Source organism: Dromaius novaehollandiae, chromosome 3 (genome assembly GCF_036370855.1).
Source record: "Dromaius novaehollandiae isolate bDroNov1 chromosome 3, bDroNov1.hap1, whole genome shotgun sequence".
Lineage (NCBI taxonomy): Eukaryota > Metazoa > Chordata > Aves > Casuariiformes > Dromaiidae > Dromaius > Dromaius novaehollandiae.
This window is the reverse complement of record NC_088100.1, coordinates 26,570,040-26,590,627: the sequence shown is the minus strand read 5'-3', so window position 1 is coordinate 26,590,627 and position 20,588 is coordinate 26,570,040. Positions and strand designations below refer to the sequence as shown.

Sequence of the window (20,588 nt, the reverse complement as noted above, 5' to 3'; positions counted from 1 at the left end):
AACACAGGAGTGCCTGCATGCTGCTCGCCTTCGCCAGGTGCGATATGAGGAAAGTCTAGTGGGTGCGCAACAACCAAAAGAGCCCCTAGCAGCTGCTAAGCCAGTCAGTCAGTTCAGCTCTGGAAATGCTGAGCCTGAGTCTAATCCCAGACATAAAGAGTCTGTCTGCAGAGTTGCAAGGCTATAAACCCAGTGTGAGAGGAGAATGAGCAAAAGCAGGCAGATGATAAAGGCACGATTTGCTTGCCATTATCAATGCCTCTGTAAGATCCCATTCTGTCTCTAAGCTATATTTTCCACTGCATTGTTGGCTTGCAAAACTTTTAATGGAACAAGTTTTTCTGGCACAAGAACACTGATTTTTATCTTTAATGAGCAGCCTCTCTATCATTTAGCTTCAGGAACCAGCTTCCTGGTTGTAAACTGCTCAAGAGTGCTGACAGCCAGTCAACTTCAAAAACAGCCAGTAGAGAGTTTCTTGCTAAGTTTGGGAAGGAATTCAAAAATGCTGAAAGGTGCAGACGATGTTGTTATGGAGCAGGAGGACTCCGCTTCCCGAAATGGTGAAATGGCAAACTGGGATATCAATGACATCAAACTTCCCCAGGTACGTGTCTGTGTCTTAGAGATTCATCCCATCCCATCCTGGCTTCTCCACTTCACCACTGCTCTGCAATACTCTTGCAGTGATCTGTACCTCCTTGTCTCTACTCTCTTTGCCACCTTGAGCTATGGCACCGTGTTTTGCTGAAGAGCTGGACAACATCCTGTAAAATGTTGAGCTTCCTGGGCATTTTTCCTTAAGTGTATTATTCAAAGAACTGTTTATACATTAAAAATAGTGATGCTGCAGATTCATTGCCTTTCTAGCCCACTGGTGGACGAGATGAAGAGAAAGCAGGCAAAATAATTATCTCTTGCTTTGGAGATAATTCAATTGGAAGTGTCCAGGACATGAGCAGTGCTTTACGAGAGCTGAGCACAGCACCCATGAGCCGCATTGCACCTCTGGTGCTCAGCCTGGCTACAAATGTGAGTCCAGGCAAGCTGGGCTGAATTTCCACATAGAGGTAACACTCCTCTTGCGAGGAAAAGCTGGCTTCGTGTGGGCTGTGGAAGTCTGGTTTACAGAGATTTGCTGACAGGGGCAGAATAGTGACCTTTCCCTCCCTCGATCCTTTTCTAGTCCTCTCTCTAAAAATCTCATTCATGCGCACCACTGAAAACCCAAGGCATCCCGTACCCCAGCTTCACGTCCCTGTCTATCAGCACAGCATATTTATAGAGGATTGCTCCTGCAGGCCCCTTCACTACCCAGCTCTGTCTTCTTACCTGATCCCTGTCACTTCAAATCATTTTTGTTCACCCAAAGCCTCCCTGTCCCAGGCTGCCTCCTTTGCTGTCCTCTACCCCAAGGTCACCTTCCCCTGCATTTCAGCCAAGTGGCTTCCTCACACCTTTCCCTACGCTCTTGAATGGCTCCTGTGTGAGCACAGGCAGTACAGTTTTTCCAGTTTTTCTCTTCTTAGTTCATAGTCCTGTTGCCCTAATGGCTTGAGGTGGCTGGGATCCACAATTTCAAGGAAAGTCCTACTAAGTTTTTTGCAACCCCTGTTGCACCTCAAAAACAATCAGAAAGCATGTTTCAGACTTTATGACTTACTGCATTTTACTTGTTGACTGTAGCCATTGAGGTAATGTGTAGTTAGCCCTTTGTCTTTTTTTCATGCAGTCTTATTTTTATTGCTCTTTTGAATAATTTTTAATAAAAGTATTAGAGAGGTTTTTTTGCTTCATCTAGGATAGTTAAAATAAAACCTGACCAAAATGTTTTTTAATTTGGACTTCCTAAGAACTGCTTTGGAAATCTTTCATGACACTTAGGCCAAAGGAACCAAAACCCTAGAACTGAAGACCTACAAACTTGGGAATAGGCTCAATCTGATGCAGTATGTGTCCTTTTTCCACAGCGAGTCAAGCCAAATGATTCAGTATAATGTTGTTGTTAATGACCAGAACGTCAAAGCAGGATCTCTGCCATGAAAGCTAATAGGAGCTAGTCAGCTGGTGACTGCTGTATGCAAGGAAAGTATGTGCTGTTTTACGTCAAGAGCCCCACCTTCCTCTGCTGGGGTGGTTGTGCATGTAGCTGGACCAGAAAGGGAGTGAGAGCAGCCTGTTGGCCATGTTTTCCAGCTATTTTGGGGCTTATAGGATCAAGGGGGAGCTGCACACTCCCTTCGGGTGCTCCCCCTGGGAGCCACCAACCAGCTCCACCTCCTCAGTGTGAGAGTGGCCCTGGCTAGCTGGGATCCAGCAGAGGATCCGGTCTGCTGGGCTCATACACAAGCCCTCTTCTCCCCCAGCCTAAAATGTGGCTTTCTCTGGTCTCTTAACAGGACGTGAAACAGACAGACTGGTTTCAAGAATGGCCAGACTCCTATGTAAAACATATCTATAGCTCTGAGGATAAAAACGCCCAGCGGCACCATAGTAGCTGGGCAATGAGAAACACCAACAACCATAACTCTCGCATCTTAAAAAAGTCCTGCCTTGGGGTGGTGGTCTGTGGCAATGACTGCTCAGCTCTGGATGGGAGGAAGATCTATCTAAGACCAGCCATATGTGACAAAGCTCGGCAAAAACAACAGAGTAAGTATTACTATGCGAAGGCAGCAACGCCAGCCTTGGACTCTTTATTATGTGACAGTTAATAAGTGAACACAACATAAAAGACATTGAGGTAGAGGAGAGCCACAGGAATAACCAGCCTTCCTTCCGCCATTCCCTATAGTCAAACGCAGCCCTTGATTTTGGAGCAACTCATTTTACATTTATTGCTGTTGAGGGACTTGCTTGGTTACTTTCTTTTTTGGAATTCAGCTTGTCAGAACGTACTTTTGCAGCCTGGTTAATGATGGAAACTTCTGCATGGTGTCTGGTCAGCTGCAGCCAAGCACTGACTTTCAGAGAGGGGCAGATGAATTCCTGCTTCTGTGCGCAGGATGCTCCCAGGAAAACATTTCTTAACTTAAAGGTGATCTTCAGGTGAAAATCACTTGTTTCAGAACTTTTCCTCTTCTCTTTACCCTGTAGAAATATTTTTCCCAGAAAAAAAGGTGTTTTGTTTTCAATCTTGTTTTCCACCCTAGAATTTTAATCTCCATTTCTGATGGAAGATGGGTAGGCTTTGGCTCCTGGCCTTCACAGACCCAGGAGCAAGGCTACCAAGAAAGCGAGGCAATACAGGCAGCCTTCTGCTGTGCTGCTCCTGCTGGCCTGAGTGTCAATGTCATTATTTCAGGGGCCCACAGGTAGCTCAGGAAAGTTTTGCAGGAAAGACATTGCTCATAAACTACGATGACTAGAAAGCAGACCGAGTAGAGATGTCGCAAGAGACAAGACTATGCAAGCAGAGTAAAGGAGATGGACAAACATTTTTAATGAGACTATTCCAAACAATTTTTTGATTGTTGAGTAGAGCTAGCTCATGCTAATTTCTGGAACTGATGAACATTTTGGATGAAGAAAGACTTTAATCAAGATCTCACAAAGGTCAGGAAGGGGTCCTCTAGAAAAATCTGACAAGAACATACTTGACATTCCAGACGCTTCCAAGTTAAAAACAACCAGAAGAAAAATAAAAAAAACTTCAAAGGTAAAAGCTGTTTCCTTGGACATAACTGACGATATTAAAATATAAAGTTATACTAGAAATAATCTTTGCCAGCCATATTTAAAAATGAAGCAGAATAAAGGTAATAATTAATTCACTTACGTTAAATTTTCTGTATATTTGAAAGGTTTTTGCGTATTTTTTTCTCAGGGTAGTTTCTGAGCCCAGAAACAAAAGAGTAGCAATCCACTGCCCACAAATTGTTGTATCAGCTGGGATTTATCTGACTTGATGCTGCATAGAAAATATTTCTGTATTACTACCTGTGTTCCAGGGAAATGTTGTCCAAACTGCAATGGACCCCTGAGGCTCATTTCCTGCCGAGGCCACGGTGGGTACCCAGTTACCAACTTTTGGAGGCATGAAGGCCGATTCATATTCTTTCAGGTTGGTATAAAATTACCTTACGTTATCTGAGTTAATTTTAAAGACTGTAAAGACTATGCTTTTTGGATAATGGAAGACATTTGTTTGTTCCAACACATAAGGATCATTGAATATGACAAAGTTAACTGGTTGCAAGGATAAAAAAGTTCACAATGAGTGGTCAAGGTCCTGAACAACCTGATAGTACTTTGAAGTTAGCCCTACGTGAGCAGGAGGCTGAACTAGACCTCAGGAGGTCCCTTCCAGCCTGAATCAGTCTGTGCTTCTATGACTAGACATACACACATAGGAACCAGCAAATTCTCAAAGAATCAGAAATGCCATGTTATGTTAACCCCTTCTCCAGGGCACCACATATAGGTATGAAGATATCTCAGAGCAGGAAATGGTTGTACCCAGGGGATCGTCTATGGAAAAAAGCATACACACATTATGTACAACTTTGACCTGGAAACCAGTGTACTCAGATGTTTAAATAATGGGCACTATTTTTGGAAGGTGTAGTCCTGGGTTAGTACCCTAAACACTGGATTGTCTCCTGTTTTCCAGGAGATTAGACCTCCTTTGGAGCTAGCCGGCAGTACTGAGAATTCACAATTGTCCTTCACTTACACGCAGATTAAATAAAATTAATTCTCCATGGAATCTAATGGAAATTAATATCCTGATAAACATTGCCTGACATTCGAAATGAATGGAACCAATTGTGCAGGGACACTGTAGCTAGGCCTCAAATGACCTCAGGCTTCAGTTGGGGTTCTAGTGTGGGGACCCTTTTCTGCATGCGTATGGGCTGCACTGTTTTCACGATTTCAGAAGATTTCTGCCCCATCAGACTTCACCTCAGATATGTTTGTGACTTGAGCTGACATTAAATATGTCTCATTAAATGAAAAGTATTAATCTAGTCCATATAATTATTCTTGGCCTATGCTACAAATCCAACTCCCTTAAGATTAATAACAAGGTTCTACTTTTAGTTTAACATGTCACAATTCCTTTCTAAAGTCTAAAGGGGCTCATGATCATCCACGACCAGAAACAAAACTAGAAGCAGAAGCAAGAAGATCAATCCAAAAAGCACAGACAGCTTTCTCTCCCCCCTGTCCAAGATTAAAAAGAATCCGGGAGATAGAGGTAACTTTTATCACTGATATGTTAAATTACTGGGTGAGGGATCCGTGGTCTAGGGCGCTTCACTGAGGAGGTTAACTGGGCTTTGGCTCTGGGCATGACCAGGCTTTGCATCTCTGCATTTTGCCGCAGGTTCAGACAGGCAGAGGGGGGGCTCAGCACGAGTGGGACTGTCCCGACCTCACTGTTGGTTCGGCTCAGCATTGCCATTCCCCACCAGCTCTCTGGACTGGAGCAGCCGTCTCCTTCAGGCCTGCCGGGAGCAGGAGATTGTGTCCATACTGAGGAACAAGACAGCGTCAGAGAGCAGACTCAGTCATGCCACCCTTCTCAGGGGCCCTGGCATCATCTTGGCCAATGCAAACTAGTGCTCGTGGACAAAACACCCGGGCACGGGTCAGGTGGACAGCATGTGCTGGGGACCATTCCCCGGTAGGGTCTGGGCATGTTGCACCAGGTTTGGGTCTCTTCACCATATACAGCTGGCCTTGCACCTTCCTGTGCCCCTACATGTGTTGTACCACAAGCCAGGATAGGCAATATGAATCCCAAGCTGATGCTGTGAAAATACCCCTTGGTGGGCTGCAATGTGGCCCTCACTTTGTTTGACTTCAGGTCCGGAGATCACCCAAGGCCAGGATGTAGTGCAGATGCAGGCGGGCCATGCCTTAGGTCCAGTCCCTGATGATAGCCCTTGGACTTGTTTTATTCAGCAGCATGAACATAGTTTTAGTGCCCCAACTCTTTCCTTGTTTATATGCAAGGGCTGCCTTTAGAAAACTTTACTACAAACTCTTTGTTAGTTCTGCTCCAGGACTAATATTATTTATAAAGAAAACAGATATTTAGTCTAATCAGTATGGACATTGAAGGAGAACAGTTAGGAGATTTCAACTGGGTTTAACTTACATATTGATTGCTCTACCCCATAAGAAAATTGCAACAAATGCACACTTGAAAACCGGGAAATCCTTTTGGCAATAACTAAGCTCAGGAGGAGGATTTTTATGTGCATACACATAAACACAGCAAATGCTGTGCACTATTTTGCTATAGGATACAATGTATAATATTACCTAGATGCTATACCTATTGTATACTGCATGTGGCATCTCGACAGAACACACTTGTCATAAACAAGGCAAATCCAGAAATCCTTAGTCCTTTTTCCTCTGGTCCCCAACCTTTACTTAAGAAAATCGAGTTACTTCAATAGCTGATTTATTGGCAGGCTCGATACCCACCAGGGAGACAAACCTGGGGGTTCCCCATGGGGTAAGCGCGCTTAGAGCAGCGTATTGCCCCTGCAGCCTGCAGATCCCCAGGCTGAACATTAAGGATGGTCAGGAGGGACAGGATCACGCAGAGAGACTGCGGCAGCACCCGCTTCCTTCCTGCCACCAGCTCCCTGCCTGCAGTACTGCAGGCAGGGTCACACTTCTCCACATGGATACAGGTCCCAAGAGCCTCCAGTGACATGGAGGAGATGCCACAGAGGGGCTAGGGCCCCCTCAAATAGAGGAACAATAATTTTCATATTGCAGGTTTAATTCTGTCCTTGTGAACACTGAAATAGTCCTCAGCTAGGAAATGTTCCTGAGCCAGGTGGCTTTGTGTCTTTTACACCTGGGCCTGCTGGTCTCACTGAGGTGAAGGTCCCTCTAGACAGGTCTCAGCCTTTCCCTTCCTACAACATCTTCCTGGTGTTTTGACTTCGAATTGTGTGGGACAAGGAATGGACCAAAGATGTCATAAATGCTTAATCTTTGAACTGACTCTTCAGGTGGTTTGACTCTGCATAGTCGCTCCAGCAATTCAGAGTTGTACCGTGTCATTTCTCTTAAGCAGGTTTGTTTCAGGAGTAATCCATCATGGTCTTGTTTTTGCCATGACCAGTTAGGATAGGATAAACTCAGGAGTCTGATTTCAGATGCAAAGTTTGTGTTGCTGAAGCTGGCAGAAGTCTTTTAAAAAGATTCTACATCAATGTGCTTACAAGAGAGCAAAAAGGAGAACTGTAGAAAATTTATGAGCCAAAAATAGATCAAGTGATACATAGGATGTTTTCTGTGTGGCGTCAGCTCTTTAACTGAAGAAGGGCTGGGTTCTACATAAGGTCGCTGGAATTTCTCCTTATAATAGGCTGAGAATAGCTGAAAGGAGCTTTGCTACTCTTGCGGTCAACAAGGTAGAAAATCATTATAATTAAAGGGGTGCAAAAGCAGAATTACAAAGAACAGAGACCTGCAAACCCTAATCATAAATGATAGCACAGAATGTGTGTTTTGCAAGGAATTAAAGTTTGTAAAATTATAATCCAATAATTAGAGCATTTAAAGAAGTTGCAAAATATCCAGGAAAGAAGACCTAGCAGAATAATTCTAGTGGACTGCTCCTTCTTTGAACACAACTTGTATTCATGGAGCAAAAATTTTAAATATAGGAAAATTAATCAGTTAAAAATAGAAGTAAAGATTCTTGCAAAACTGAAAAGTAATATTACTGAAGTGAAAAGGTCACTTCAAAAAAAGTCAGTTAAAGAAATCTTATTTCATTTTTCCAGATCCCATAGGAATGATTTAAATTCTGTGAAATCGACTAAATGAGAATATTTCATTTTCAGGCGTTACTTCAGTATATGCTGGCAGCTGATTCTGAGAGCTGTGAATGATAGATCTACCAATGTATTTAGTTTAAAATAGGATTTGGGCAAAAAAAAAAATGGTGAACTAAATCCATAAGTGTGATCTTGGAACCCTTGTTCAGCTTGTTCCTAAAAACCACTAAGACTGCTCTAAGGGAAGCCTCTACAACTGCACCTTTATTATCTGTATTAATTAAACGCATTCACAAGGGCCTCTTACAGGAGGGTGTTTAGTTTGTTTTACTAAACTACACCAATTTTGTTTTTACTAAACTACACCTTGCTTTCCTAAGTCTCTAGCAGGTGAAATGCAGACCCACGACTCTTTGCCTTTACATCTTCTCAAGCCGGAAGCTTACGTTGTACCCCGTTATTTCAGCCAACATTTCAGCAAGAGCTCTCCGGAGCGCCCACTCAGCGGCGGTTCGGGGCAGCCACCGTACCTGGGGGTGGATGCTGAGGGTGCAGGTTCGAGCCCATGCTGTGACAAGCTGGAGGGCCCGGGGGCCGTGGCTGCGCCCCCAGCTTGCAGCCCCTCTGGCGGTTTCAGCGAGCCGCTGCGCTGGGATGGGAGGCTGCTGGGCGCCCCCCGGGGCTGCCGCGGCCCCGCGCTCGCTCCGGCCCACCTACCCAGCGAGCCCCTCTGCACTGGCGTCCAGCCTGCTCCCGGCGTGCCGCCCGCGCCCAAGGGCAGCTATGAGCCCTTCAGGCCCAACGCCGGCCCTGCTGGAGACCCATCCTACGAGGGAAAGCCCCATCCGGCCGGCAGCGGCGGCTGCCTGCCCTCCTCGCTGTACCTCCTGGCGCAGCAGGAGCCCTACCTCGTCCCAGCCAGCACCCATCACCACCGCCACCGCTCGGCGCCTCCGAAAGCAAACGGACGGGACTTGGAAGACGAGCGGCGAGGCCTGAACCTGGACTACTGCAGCAGTGAGATGTTTTTTAACCTGTACCCTTTACGGTGACTGTATTTCAGTTTCCTCCCTCTGGCAATGGGCCTAAGTCTCCATTCCTGCTGCAAAGTGGATGTCAAAGCGCTACCACTCTGATCCCCTCTTCAGCTCCTGTGTGAGACCCTAAGAAGGGCTTTTATGCCTGGAAGCTTGTTGCTATTCTGTTATTTTTTACTGTTATTTTTTCCCACTATTTCATTGACCTAATAAAAGGCATCACCTCTTCCTACAAACTGCCTCGCTACCACTCTGGTCTGGAAGCTTTTCACCTCCTGTCGATACTCAGTTTGTTCAAGCCTATAGGATTATGCAAGGTATAGATAAATACCCTCAAAGACCGCAGCAGCTGCAGGTAACCCCCTATGCTCCTTCACCATCTTTGTCTGGTGAGCTAGGTCTCTTCATTGCACCAGTCCCACGAGTGTTTTGCTTGACCTAGTTGACATGTAGATATTTAGGTTGCCTCAGGGTGCTTTTTCCAGCCACTTTTCAGTTCTTTCATTGCAGACAAATCTGTCAGTGCCCTTTCCTGCATGTCACCCAACTTTCTCATCACTTCTGTAAGCTGTATTTCAGCAGGAGCTATCAGTTCCCTACATTTGTTTGAAAGAGTAGGGTGCCAAATATGAATCTTGTTGCCTAAATTTAGTGGCCAGCTATGAGGGACAGCTGAGCTGGAGCCACATATCATGGCTGGTTCCTCCCACTGTAAAGAAGTCAGTGTCCCCCCACTCTGCATGCTACCAAGCCTTTGGAGTTAGGCACAGATTTTGCAGTCTGGAGCTACCCCTACTCTCACTCCGAAGCAAGCCATGCCTAGACAGTGTGAGCTGAAAGAATTTTTTTATTGGGATGAGTCTGGGAGGACAGTATTACAAAACAGGTGGCAATAAAAACTCCAGAGTACCTCAGACTGGGACATATTTGGTGTCTGTCAAACAGGTTCAGTCCTATCACTTGTCTTGTTTTTCGCTTGTTTTCATCTCTTTGGATTCTGTCTTCTTTTTTTAAACTTTGGAATATGTTAGTTACTAGGGAAACTGCTGTCATTATGAAGGGTGGGGTTTAGAGACATTTATGAGACAAGGAAAAATTGTATTTATAGAGTGTTTCATAATGTTTATTGTGATTTATGAAACAGGGATGTGTAGTGATTTTTTTTTAATGTGGAAAAAAATCTAAATGTCGATCACAACATGGTAGACCACTGTTTTATGTGAGGGTCAGTTCAGCAAACTTTTATTTAATCTGTTGGGTACTCCCACCCAAATACCAAAATTTGTGTGTTATATTATGATTGTTCAGATCAATAACTTAGAGAAGAAAATTTTCATCAAGGATAATAACAACCTCTATCTTTTAAAGACAAAAAGTTGAACAAATCAAAAAGAGCTGTAAGTGCCTATGCTTCAGGACATGTGATGCAGGAGGAGGGACAGAGAGAAGATGCCCCTGAGCGACATCTCCCATAACTGAGATTCTTCTGCGACCGCCAAACTGGCTACACCAGCGCAGGACCCACGTAACACACTAACCATGGCCTGGTGCCTCTTTGCTCTTCCTCGTCTTGCCTTTCCTCTAAATTCTTCAGCTTTCTTTTGCACTACTGCTAGTATTGCCTTTCATCAATGATATTATACAAATGTATGGCTAGAAAGTACCTCAGGTATTGTGCCTACACGGTGGTAATATCAATCCCCTTTACACCTGCTGAGGCCTTACTCTGCTTTTTAAAATTTCTAGCAAAGGAAATTTGATGACCAATCTCAGAGCCTGTTCCACAGCTTCATCATCCCAAGTGTTAGCATTTCTTTTCCTGATATCCGACTTTCCTTCCTGCAGATCAGCCATTTCTCCATGCACTTGGAGATGGGCATAGTAAAATGATTGGTTCACAAGCCCCCGTAAGACTGCTACTACCAAATCTGTCAAAAGGCAGAATTTCTGATATGCAGGAAGCTTTTAGTTTGACTGTTTGTCTTTAAGTTCGAACCGAGAGGTTTCCAAAATCAACCCTACCCCTGTGAACACAGCCCCACTCAGCAGCCCCCCGGTATCGCAGTGCCTGCGACTTCTTGTAGCTTATAGTCCTGTGCCCTCGGGCATGCCTGGCTGCCTCCGGGCCCGGCTTCTGCAGCTGTGCTCCAGCTGTGCGCCTGGCCTGACAACGGCCCCCAGGTCGGGGGGACTCTGGCCTCTGCTCACGGCCAGCTCTCTGCACCCTGCATGTTTCCAAGATACACACGTGAGGAATTGCTCTTCCCTTTTAAAAACAAGGAAACCAAGATGCAGGGTGACTTTGTGATTTCTTCTAAGGTGAAACGCAGAAAGGCTTTCCAGATTTACAGGCTGCCAGTGTCAGTCTGACCTTTCCATACTCTTGCACTGATTTCTGTGTTGGCAGTAACTCCCTCCATTTTTGGTACAATCAGTACGTTGGATCAATATTGTGCCAAATTTGTAATCATTTGGCTAAAAGTATGAAGATACCCATCCCACTTATGACCTTTGCAAAAAATGACTTTAATATATTTGGGATGTATGAAAAGAAATGTATATATATGTTGCTACTTCAAGCCTCTTTTTACCAGCTCTAAGGTATTTGCCCAACTAAATTTAAAATTGTGGGCAGTGATAAGAATCAGGCATGGAAGATGCCACTATATGCATTTTCCCCTGCAATTTGAACAAAATATATTGAGCACTAAAGTTATTCAGGTTATCTTCATGAAGACATACCAATTTACACGTGAGGATCTACTGACAAGCACTCTGTAACCTTATTCTCTGTAGCAGAAAGTTATGCTTCAGACACTTGTAACTACTATCAAAGCTTATTTGACCATCCCTACGTGGCATGGATAGTCTACACTTACTACTTTCCCAGCTTCTTAACTCTGAAAGCACCAGCTTCAATATTAAAGGGGCATTCTTTGGGATTAATGTCTGTTATTGCTCAAAATAAAAAAAATTATATATATAATGGCTCTTCTGAGGCCATCAGAAGCACCACAGCAAGGTTACTCAGAATAATATATGTAGTCAGACTGTATCTTACAGAAACACAGATGTATCTGTTTTTTTTGTCTCATGAAACATTTAAAGTTGAAATCTAGACACATTATCAGAAGGAGCTATGTTAACCATGTGAGACAGTAGCTGGACTCCTCCATTTTTCCATGTATTTATCCTCAGAATGGCATTGCAAGAAGGAGAAATGCTTCTGTATTCAGTTATACTAATGTGGACATGAGAAGGCAGAACACTGACTTGATCCATGTCTCCCAAGCCCTGGGCAGATGCCCTGAGCAGTTTCTTCTGCCTTTCTCTCCCCAGGGCCTCTAACTTCACATGTGAAAACAACTGCAAGCTTGACTGACTACAATCAGATGTTTTCACTTCCAAACACTAGCACATAAAAAGAAAAAGTCTTTTGGCAGACTGAGACCATAAACTGCAAGATTATGGACTATTTTCTAAAATGTGGTCCTAAATGCATTCCCTCTATATTTAAAAGGAATGAGTGTGTCAAACTGTTGGGGGAGGTTAGGGCCTCCCACAGGGTCAGCGTTAGGGGATACATGTCAAGTAACTCTCTATATGGAGTCCCTTCTTGCAGCATGGCCTTTGGGGGGTCTATCAATTCTGTGTGTCCAACCCCCCTTGGGAATTTTGCCCTTTGGTATAGTTGCTTTATTGCAAGCAAATGCAAAAGTGTCCCCTATGTTGGACATGATCAGGGATACTGCCTGCCCCTTCCAGGAGAAGTCTTCATGGGGCAGGGAGTCCAGGGGAGGCAGACGAGTGTGGGAAGGGAGCACCGTTCATTAAAGAGGAAAGAACAAAGGAAGTCTGCTTATGTCAAAGTAAAAAGAGATGCACTCGGTAATCAGAGCAAAGTGGAGCGTGACTAGGATGTTAATGCTGCACATGTGAACACCTGAGCAGTGTGGACCTGGATCTGGTGCGAGCTGCGTACGTGCTGGCCCTGACAGAGCCTCCTTCTCCCACAGATGCTGCCGTCCCCAGATGCTGTGGGGCTTTTGTCTTGCAGAAAATAAACTTCACCAACATGTAGGATCAAATGCAGCTGTTTTCAGACCAGACAGTTGCAGGTTTCAGCAGTTTCTGCTTGAATTAGCTGCGTACCATGTTGCACATCTGGAAAGTCATCCGAAGGCCTGACTTACTGGGGACAGCCTGGGCAGCAGTGCACAGCCTTCGTGGCCCTGCAGACAACAGCATCAGCAGTGTGGACTCCACATGCATCCGTCGCTCTCCTCTCAGATTATTTGATTTTCTGAAAACAACATGAGATGGCCTCCTGGACAGCATGTAGCTCCTGCAGCATGGTTTGAAGACTGTCCCTGCAGAGGACAGGGCAAACTAGGAAGGGGCTTTGTCCAGCTTTTCGCACTGAACTTACTCCTTCTGCTTCCAGTTAGCAACGGAGGAAGCAAAATGCTTTGGAGGGCTCGTTTCAGAGGAGAGTGTTTCTCATTTCTCAAAACCAGTTATGCCAAGATTCAAACTTGCAATTCTTCACATAATTTGGTAACTGTATCATCAGTGACATATTTCTAAGTCTTCTGTTACTAAGGTTTGCTCAATATATTTGCTCTTCTAAAGACCAATAGCCATAAATAATACAAAACACAGCACGAGCAATGTCCTCTTGGCTCATTACTCTCTGTGCCTGGGGGAAACTGATGGCCCAAGGCCCGAGCCGCGAGGCACCCGAGCGTCCAGCGCCTCTTCGCTTCTAGAGGAGTCACCAAATGGCAGTGACAAGGGTCAGGCCCCGCTGCCCTGTGTGTCCCAGCAGGGACGCGGTGGTGAGGGACTGCCGAGCAGGGCCCCTGCTCTGCCCCAGGACCGGGTGGGGTGGGGACATGCTGCCTGCGCCACGTCTGCGCTTGGGGGACCAGGCGGGCGGGCAGGATCCTGCGCTCGCACTCTGCAGTGCTTGGGCCAATATGGGTGCCTACAGCAGCGATAAACAGCCGCTGCGTGAGCAGCCATGACCTGGCTGATGCCTGTGGGTAGTGTGAATATTGTGTGTCGTGAAAAGCCGCTGGCCCAACTTCCAGATCTCCCCTGCTTAAGTGCCCGCAGAGACAGCAGTTTCGGGGAGGACTGCGCTCCCGGGCAGAGCAGGGAGGCAGAGCCCGCCAAGCCAACAGCGAGCCGCAGCACTAAATCACAGGGGCAGAGGGGTGGCTTTGCCTCGGGACGCCCTGAGGCCCTGCCAGGAGATGGCTTTTGCCGCCCAGCAGGCGCGAAGCAGGGCAGGGGACAGCACGTGGGCGTCCTGCTCCGCCGCCGCCTGGCACGTCCTGCCGCCTCCCCGGCGCTCCGCCGACCCCACCACAAAGCCTGCGATCTGCTCTTTCCTGTAAAATGAACGCTTTCTCAAAAAGGTCCCTCCCAGATGCCAAGAGGGAGCATTTCGGTATTTTTAAATGGTTGGTCTCTTGGAAGCCGTATTCCCGTAAGAGCATTGCAGCAGCAAGCGCAGAGGCTTTTCTAAGCAGATATGTTTAAGCGCTGTCAGTCAGCTCTTCTGGCCACCTGCAGCCTTGGCATGCGGCTGCCATTCTCCCAGCTCCAGTGTTCCCTCATCCGGGGAGTAACATCCTCCCTCGCACCGCTCACTCCCCTCGTTGCGCTGAACAGACACATATTTTTCAAACTTCCTCTTGAAGCCTGCTTTCACTACAACAAAACAACCCCCCCCCCCCAAGCCCCACTTGTTCAAAACTTCTATTTGATTATAAATGTGATCCTGAACGGCAGAAGTTGTGAGCTTGGGCTTGGTTTCTTGGTTTCCGGCACTCTCCCTTGTGAATTTTTTGATGTCTAACAATATAATACTGTAAAATCTATTTTAGTAGGATAAAAACTATTTATGATAGCATGGAAACTAAAACCAGAACTCACAGCAGTCTTTCTCTCCGTGGAAATACTAGCAGTGTCTCTTTCTACTCATTGCTTACTTTCATCAAATGTGTAGGAATTCAATACTATTGAATCTTCGGTCCTTCTGGCAAATTTGTCTGGAAACTGCTCAGCAGGTTCAAAAGTTATTGGTGGGAACTGTCACGCTGACAGCATGAATGCATCATACCTCATTTCCTCAGGGAGCTGGCTAAAAATCTATCTGCAAATCATAACGGGCTTTGGCATCCAAGCATCTTCTGGTGATAGTGCACTGAAGACTGTGTAGCACAGCTGTATTTGCTGCTGTGAGTAGTTGTGATTATCCAGATAAACATGGTCTTTCTTTTATCAAAATAGTCTCTTCATCTCCATAATGACTGTAACTTTACCAGCATTTATCCCATCTTAGTTCTGTTGATGGCTAAATGCACAGCTGTAGCAAGCGAGCAAAAGAAGCTCTCATTAAAATCCTTGCTCAGGATCTCATTTCTCCAACAAGAAATTTTACAGTCACACCATTGCAATTAGCAAATGATGTTAGGCACAACAGCCAGCCAAGACAGAGTCCGTTTGAAAAATTATTTAGCAATTGAATTTTAAGTGCCAAAATTGTGGTCCAGAAAGTCTTGATCTACCTTAGTCTAACTGTGCGGGCAGGTTGCTCTCATTTAGTAGGCACAGACTTGTTGGAGCCTGAAATGACCTCTACTGAGCTGACCATCCTTGCGCATGAAGAGCATTATGCACAGCTGCACAGCCCAGAACATAATTCTCCTGCCTAAGTCCATCTAGGATTCAGAAACAGTATTTCTCTGTATCTGGTTTTTGCCCGTACAGGAATCAAGTCTTATCCCAGGCATGGGCTTTTGGGCAAGCTTCAGAGTAAAATGAGAGAAAGATCAAGTTCAAATAATGTCCCAGTGCTGGCCAAGATCACCTGTCTCTGAAATGTGAATGGTCTGGGCATCACTACAGTTGTGACTGTCCCACCAGGTTCTCCATCAGCAGTCTCCAAATGCCTCATGCCAAAATCATACAGCCAATGCTACAGACACTAATCAACCACAGTCCTCCTAAGAACGGGCAGTCTTACACAGCAGGAGACGGAGAGCTGCGGTTCAGGTTGTCCCTACAACCATGCTGCTGCTCTGCTCCCAGGCTGTTAGCCCTGCAGCCAGTGGGTGGAAAGCTGTGGTCTGCGTCACAGGCTCTACTGCTCACCAGCTTGCCTGCTGTTTAACCGTACAGACAGTGCCCAAGCCAGGCCCGAACCAGGCGGATTCTGAATATTGCTGAAACACAAGGACCCCTCAAAAAATTAGACACTTACTTTCATCCACATGTTTTCAACCTTTTCTCACTCTACTCTTTAATACCACTGTAAGCAGAATTTTTACTAGTCCTTGAATACTACAGTGGGGCAAATAGCACCAAATTTAAGGAGGGTAGGGTAACCAGCTTGCTCAGGTTCTTTGGAAAACTTAACTTAGATGTCTACTGTAGAATTGGGGTGTCAGTAACCTTTTCTCTGTTCACAAGCAATAAATTTAATTTTTGTTTAGGTCATATTTGTTCTATAGCAAAGGGAAGCAGAATAGCAGTTTAAGCATAAGATAATCATAAATAATGCTATGCTGAAGCTCAGAGATCACCAGCTGATCAAGTGTGCCCCATAATGATCTTTTCATCCTAGTGAACCACAGTAAACATACGTGCTTATGATCTTGTATATGATCTTGATCTCATAAAAAACTCTCTAGAGTCCCTTGAAAAGAAAGAAGAAAAACTGGATTCACTGCTTTGCACATACCCAGACAAATATTCATCTTATCATTAGATTTCTTTTTCTCGTAGTTTTTCAGCTTCTACAGACTTTTTACAATGTGAAATCTTTAAAAAAAGACAGACTTAAAAGGGGCACAGGTTCTAAATGGAACTGCTGGCAGCAACGGTTGTTCTGTCAGATGCTGCAGAAAGTTTTTTTTTTTTTTTTAAAAAAAAACCCTCTCCCCCCACGCCCCTAATCTTTCTACTTTATTACCACCAGGAAATGTAGCTGACTTTAATAACTTTAAGTTTATTTTTCCCAGACTTTACTTTCCAGATCACCATCTGTCTAGACACTGTCAATTACTAATATGTGTACTCAAGATGAGTTTAAGGGTATTCAATATTTTCTTTTCCATGTGATTAAATTTCAAGGCAGTACTGAACTGACCCACTAGTACTCACGTTTGTCATTTAAGGCAGATGTCCCATTATCCAAAACAAATTAAGGATCTCTTCATTGATTTCTACTGAAAGCTAGGTAGAGGAGTTATGAAACGTAATCTGAATTTCAAAGGTCTTCTTGAAGGTTGCATAATAGGAGTGGCCTTTGCCTTAGTTCCCCCCAACAAAAAAACCCAAACTTGTGAAGTGGGGGGAAAAGGATTCAGCTGAAAGATTTGTGAACTAACATTGCTCACTACAGAGAGAAAATGGAAAAGCTTTTGAGGAGCAATCAGATTGATGATACTCGTCCATATATTTATCTGTGCAGGGAACAAGTTGGCTGTGCTGGAAGAGAGCAATTACATTTAGCTTAAATACCATTCCCACTAAGTAGCTTCTAGTGCAGCTGGGCCTTTCTGTACATGAGAGTTACAGAGCACAGGTCAGCAATCCCCAGCCAGTGCCAAGTCAGCTCTGCTAGCACCAGTGCAGATGTTCATTCTGCTCGTCACATTAGACATGGTGGTAAAAAGATTAAGCTCTATGTTTTGATGTCCAGGATTGTCCTATTGGAGAAATCACAGTCATTGGGATAGATCAGCTAGGAAGAAAAAACCCAAAGCCCTGCTACATACTGCTGGTGAAAAATGATCATTGCTTTCACAGATGTTAATCTGTATACCTTCACGTTATTGTTTTAAGAGGCTTATGCCTTCTCCTCTACACTAAGCCCCAGAATCCCATTCCTCACCAGTCCTCAGGTCTCCACTGCTCCAGATGAGCCAAGTCAGCTGTTGGTGTGGCCATAATTCAAGTGAGGAGGCAGGGACTCTGGACATCAGGGAAAAGAGGAGAAAAAGGACCAATATTTTGGCTACCTTTTTTTCTTCAGATCAGTTAGCAGTTGCACATAAAAAGTATATCCCTATAAACATACCTTAATTGGCCAACCACAGATAATAAACACTGTACTGTAAAGTACTAGAGCTAAACTTAGTTTCTTAACAGTGTAGGAAAGAGCTTTTTGAACTCCTCTTGGAGTGAGGCACCTTCGCAGTACCTTCTTTAAAAATGAGAAAAGATCATTCTTTCTTGCTCTCCAAAGGTAGCAGCAGGTGGTGCTATACCACCCTGATCAGAGTTTGGGGAAGATTCTCATAAAAATTATAAATACATTTTCAGCTCACAGGTTCATCCCTCCCCTCTGCCTGAGAGGGATTCCAGTCACATCCTCACCTACATTTACCAGTTTTATTGCATTTTGGGGGAGATGTTCTGTCTTTCTTATTAAAGCTGTTCTACAATAAATAGGTTCATTATATATACTGTGGGACAATGTGAGCAAAAAAAACCTCAAGGAGCATGTCTGCCTGGCCTAGTGGTTGGGGCCATCAACAGAACAAACTTGGACTTTGAACAAAAATGTACAGAGCACAGCAGGGACTGAAATTGTAATTACCTCTTTGGGAATATAAGCTTTCCAAACAGCAGTGTTTAACATGTCTTTCTTCTTGGCATATCTTACTTAGCCAAATAAGGATGTTCCTGCTTAGCATATTGGCTGCTTTAGGTCCCATTCAGAAGCTGTCCCCTAGCATTTGGGAACCTGAATCAGGAGTGAATGCTCCATTCTACAATTCAGGCACTTAAAATCCCGGTGAGAGCTGGCCTTCCTTTTTACTCCCTTCATCTATGCTACCATGGAGGCCCTGCTAGCACAGAAACCTGAGGTGCTGAATGCTTGGCAGGTGACACACAAAGCTAAACTATAACTTGTTGCATTTCCTCCTTTTTCACTGGAATGTTCTCAATTTTTAAAGAAGCCATTGGGGAAAAATAAATGTATTAAACATACCCAGTACAAAAGAAAACTTCAGACTGCGGCCTGTCACCTAGTGGCAGAATAGCAGCATTCTGCGCTGGTAGCACTAAACGCCTGGAAATCAGGAAGCCACATCCCAAAGTTCCTGTTTATCACTAAGCTGCAACAAACTGAATGGATAGCACTATTTTGAAAGAAAAATCAAACAAGCAAATTCCTTTGCCCCCCACCCAAAAAATAAAATTAATTATTACCAACTAAACCAAGCATAATTTATGTTTTGACAATTTTAGCAACCTTGTACCATTACGCAGAATTAATGAAGATAAATTTACTCAGGGTGTAAATTTAGCCTGGAGACAGGTAGGGGTCACCATGTTTGTATACATCTTTTCAAGGGAAGATCTGTTCATTCAGAAATAAAATATGGGCTTAAAAAAAAAGTCTATTGATTTTGGCTTTCTACGTTAAAGACTAATTTAATTTGAAAGAATTCACTAGTCTTAATCTTTTCTCAGCTCTACATCAGGCCCAGCTATTTCTCATAGAGCATTCTGAGACTAAATTAACCTGTGTGCTACCAGCATCTTCAAAAGATGTCAAAATAGCTGTACTTGCTAAGGCAGGAAGGCTGTCAGTCTTGAAACATGCAGGAGTATTGTCTTCAAATGCAATCCTATTTCATGATTTTTTCTATTCATATTCAGAATGCATGTCTCAAAATCACATTGTATCGTGCATTTTTATAATCTCTTACTGCCTTCAAAGACAGGCACACATGTCAGCATGGGTGCATCCGGATGCTCTCAAATGGGCTATGCTACTAGAGCTGAAAGAAGTTTTAGCTAAGGGAGAATGCCACTTTTAAACACCTCAGCTGGTTCTGTGCAATAATAGATACTAGTTTTGTTGCAGCTCCCATGCTTTAGCCAACATTATCTAGGACTAGCAGTTTCACAAATTATTTTAAGGCCTCAGGAGCTAAATTCTGGAAAAGAGATGCATGGCAAAGCATTCACTGTTTAAGCCAACCATTATGTAAGTAATTTTAGCAAGAAAGCAGCTAGTCCTAGCCTAAAGGACGAAACTTAAATCTAAACTGAGTGGTTCCTCACACTATCAAATTAAAAATGTCGATTTCTCTACATGTACTATTAATACTTAGTAACATATATAACATTAAATTCTAAAAGGCAACCTGTTTTTCAAAAGTATATAAACTTCTGTATTTTTTTTCTCAGCTTGAGCAGTAGAAAAGATGAAACCAAAACAGCACCCCATAACCTAGCTATTTTAACGTTGGCACCAACTTCCAAATATACTGGCATATACTTTACAAAATTTTGTTGAGACTGGAAAAAAATCAAAATGGATTTAATGGATTCTATTGTTTTCTTGCTTTCTTTTAAACAAAAACCTTGTGAAAACACTCCATGTTTTGGAACCTCTTAACTGACTTGCCTCAAGGTTATTGAGCAAATCAGGAGCTCAACCCAGCAGTCGCAAAACACCCAGAGCTGGTCCTTTGCTTGTTGCATTAAATCACTCTGTCTCTAACTGCTCCCCCCACATTCAGGCCAGCATTACCACATTTCACTGGTGCTAATTTGTTATTGAAGAGATATTATTTGACTGATTCAAATTAGCATAACAGTTGATCAGCTGACCATGTGTCCCTCCACAGAATTTGCTTATTATTTAAAGAACGCTGACTGTAAAATGGGGGCCGGGGCCCAGTGCTGTGACAGTATTCTGTTCTGGTTTATTCTCTGATCTCTGCTAAAGAAAGGGCAAAAAATGCACTGGCATCTAATTGTA

The 20,588-nt window shown here is 44.1% G+C and overlaps 1 protein-coding gene across 1 annotated transcript; it reads left to right on the top strand.

The window, feature by feature from the left end:
- The first annotated feature begins 438 nt into the window (after window positions 1-438).
- On the top strand, window positions 439-12,464 carry GCM1 (glial cells missing transcription factor 1). Its single transcript, XM_026103070.2, has 5 exons — window positions 439-607; window positions 2,400-2,652; window positions 3,951-4,063; window positions 5,072-5,200; window positions 8,135-12,464. The coding sequence occupies exons 1-5, from the start codon at window positions 506-508 to the stop codon at window positions 8,804-8,806; spliced, it is 1,269 nt and encodes a 422-aa protein (XP_025958855.1). The 5' UTR covers window positions 439-505; the 3' UTR covers window positions 8,807-12,464.
- Window positions 12,465-20,588: the final 8,124 nt, after the last annotated feature.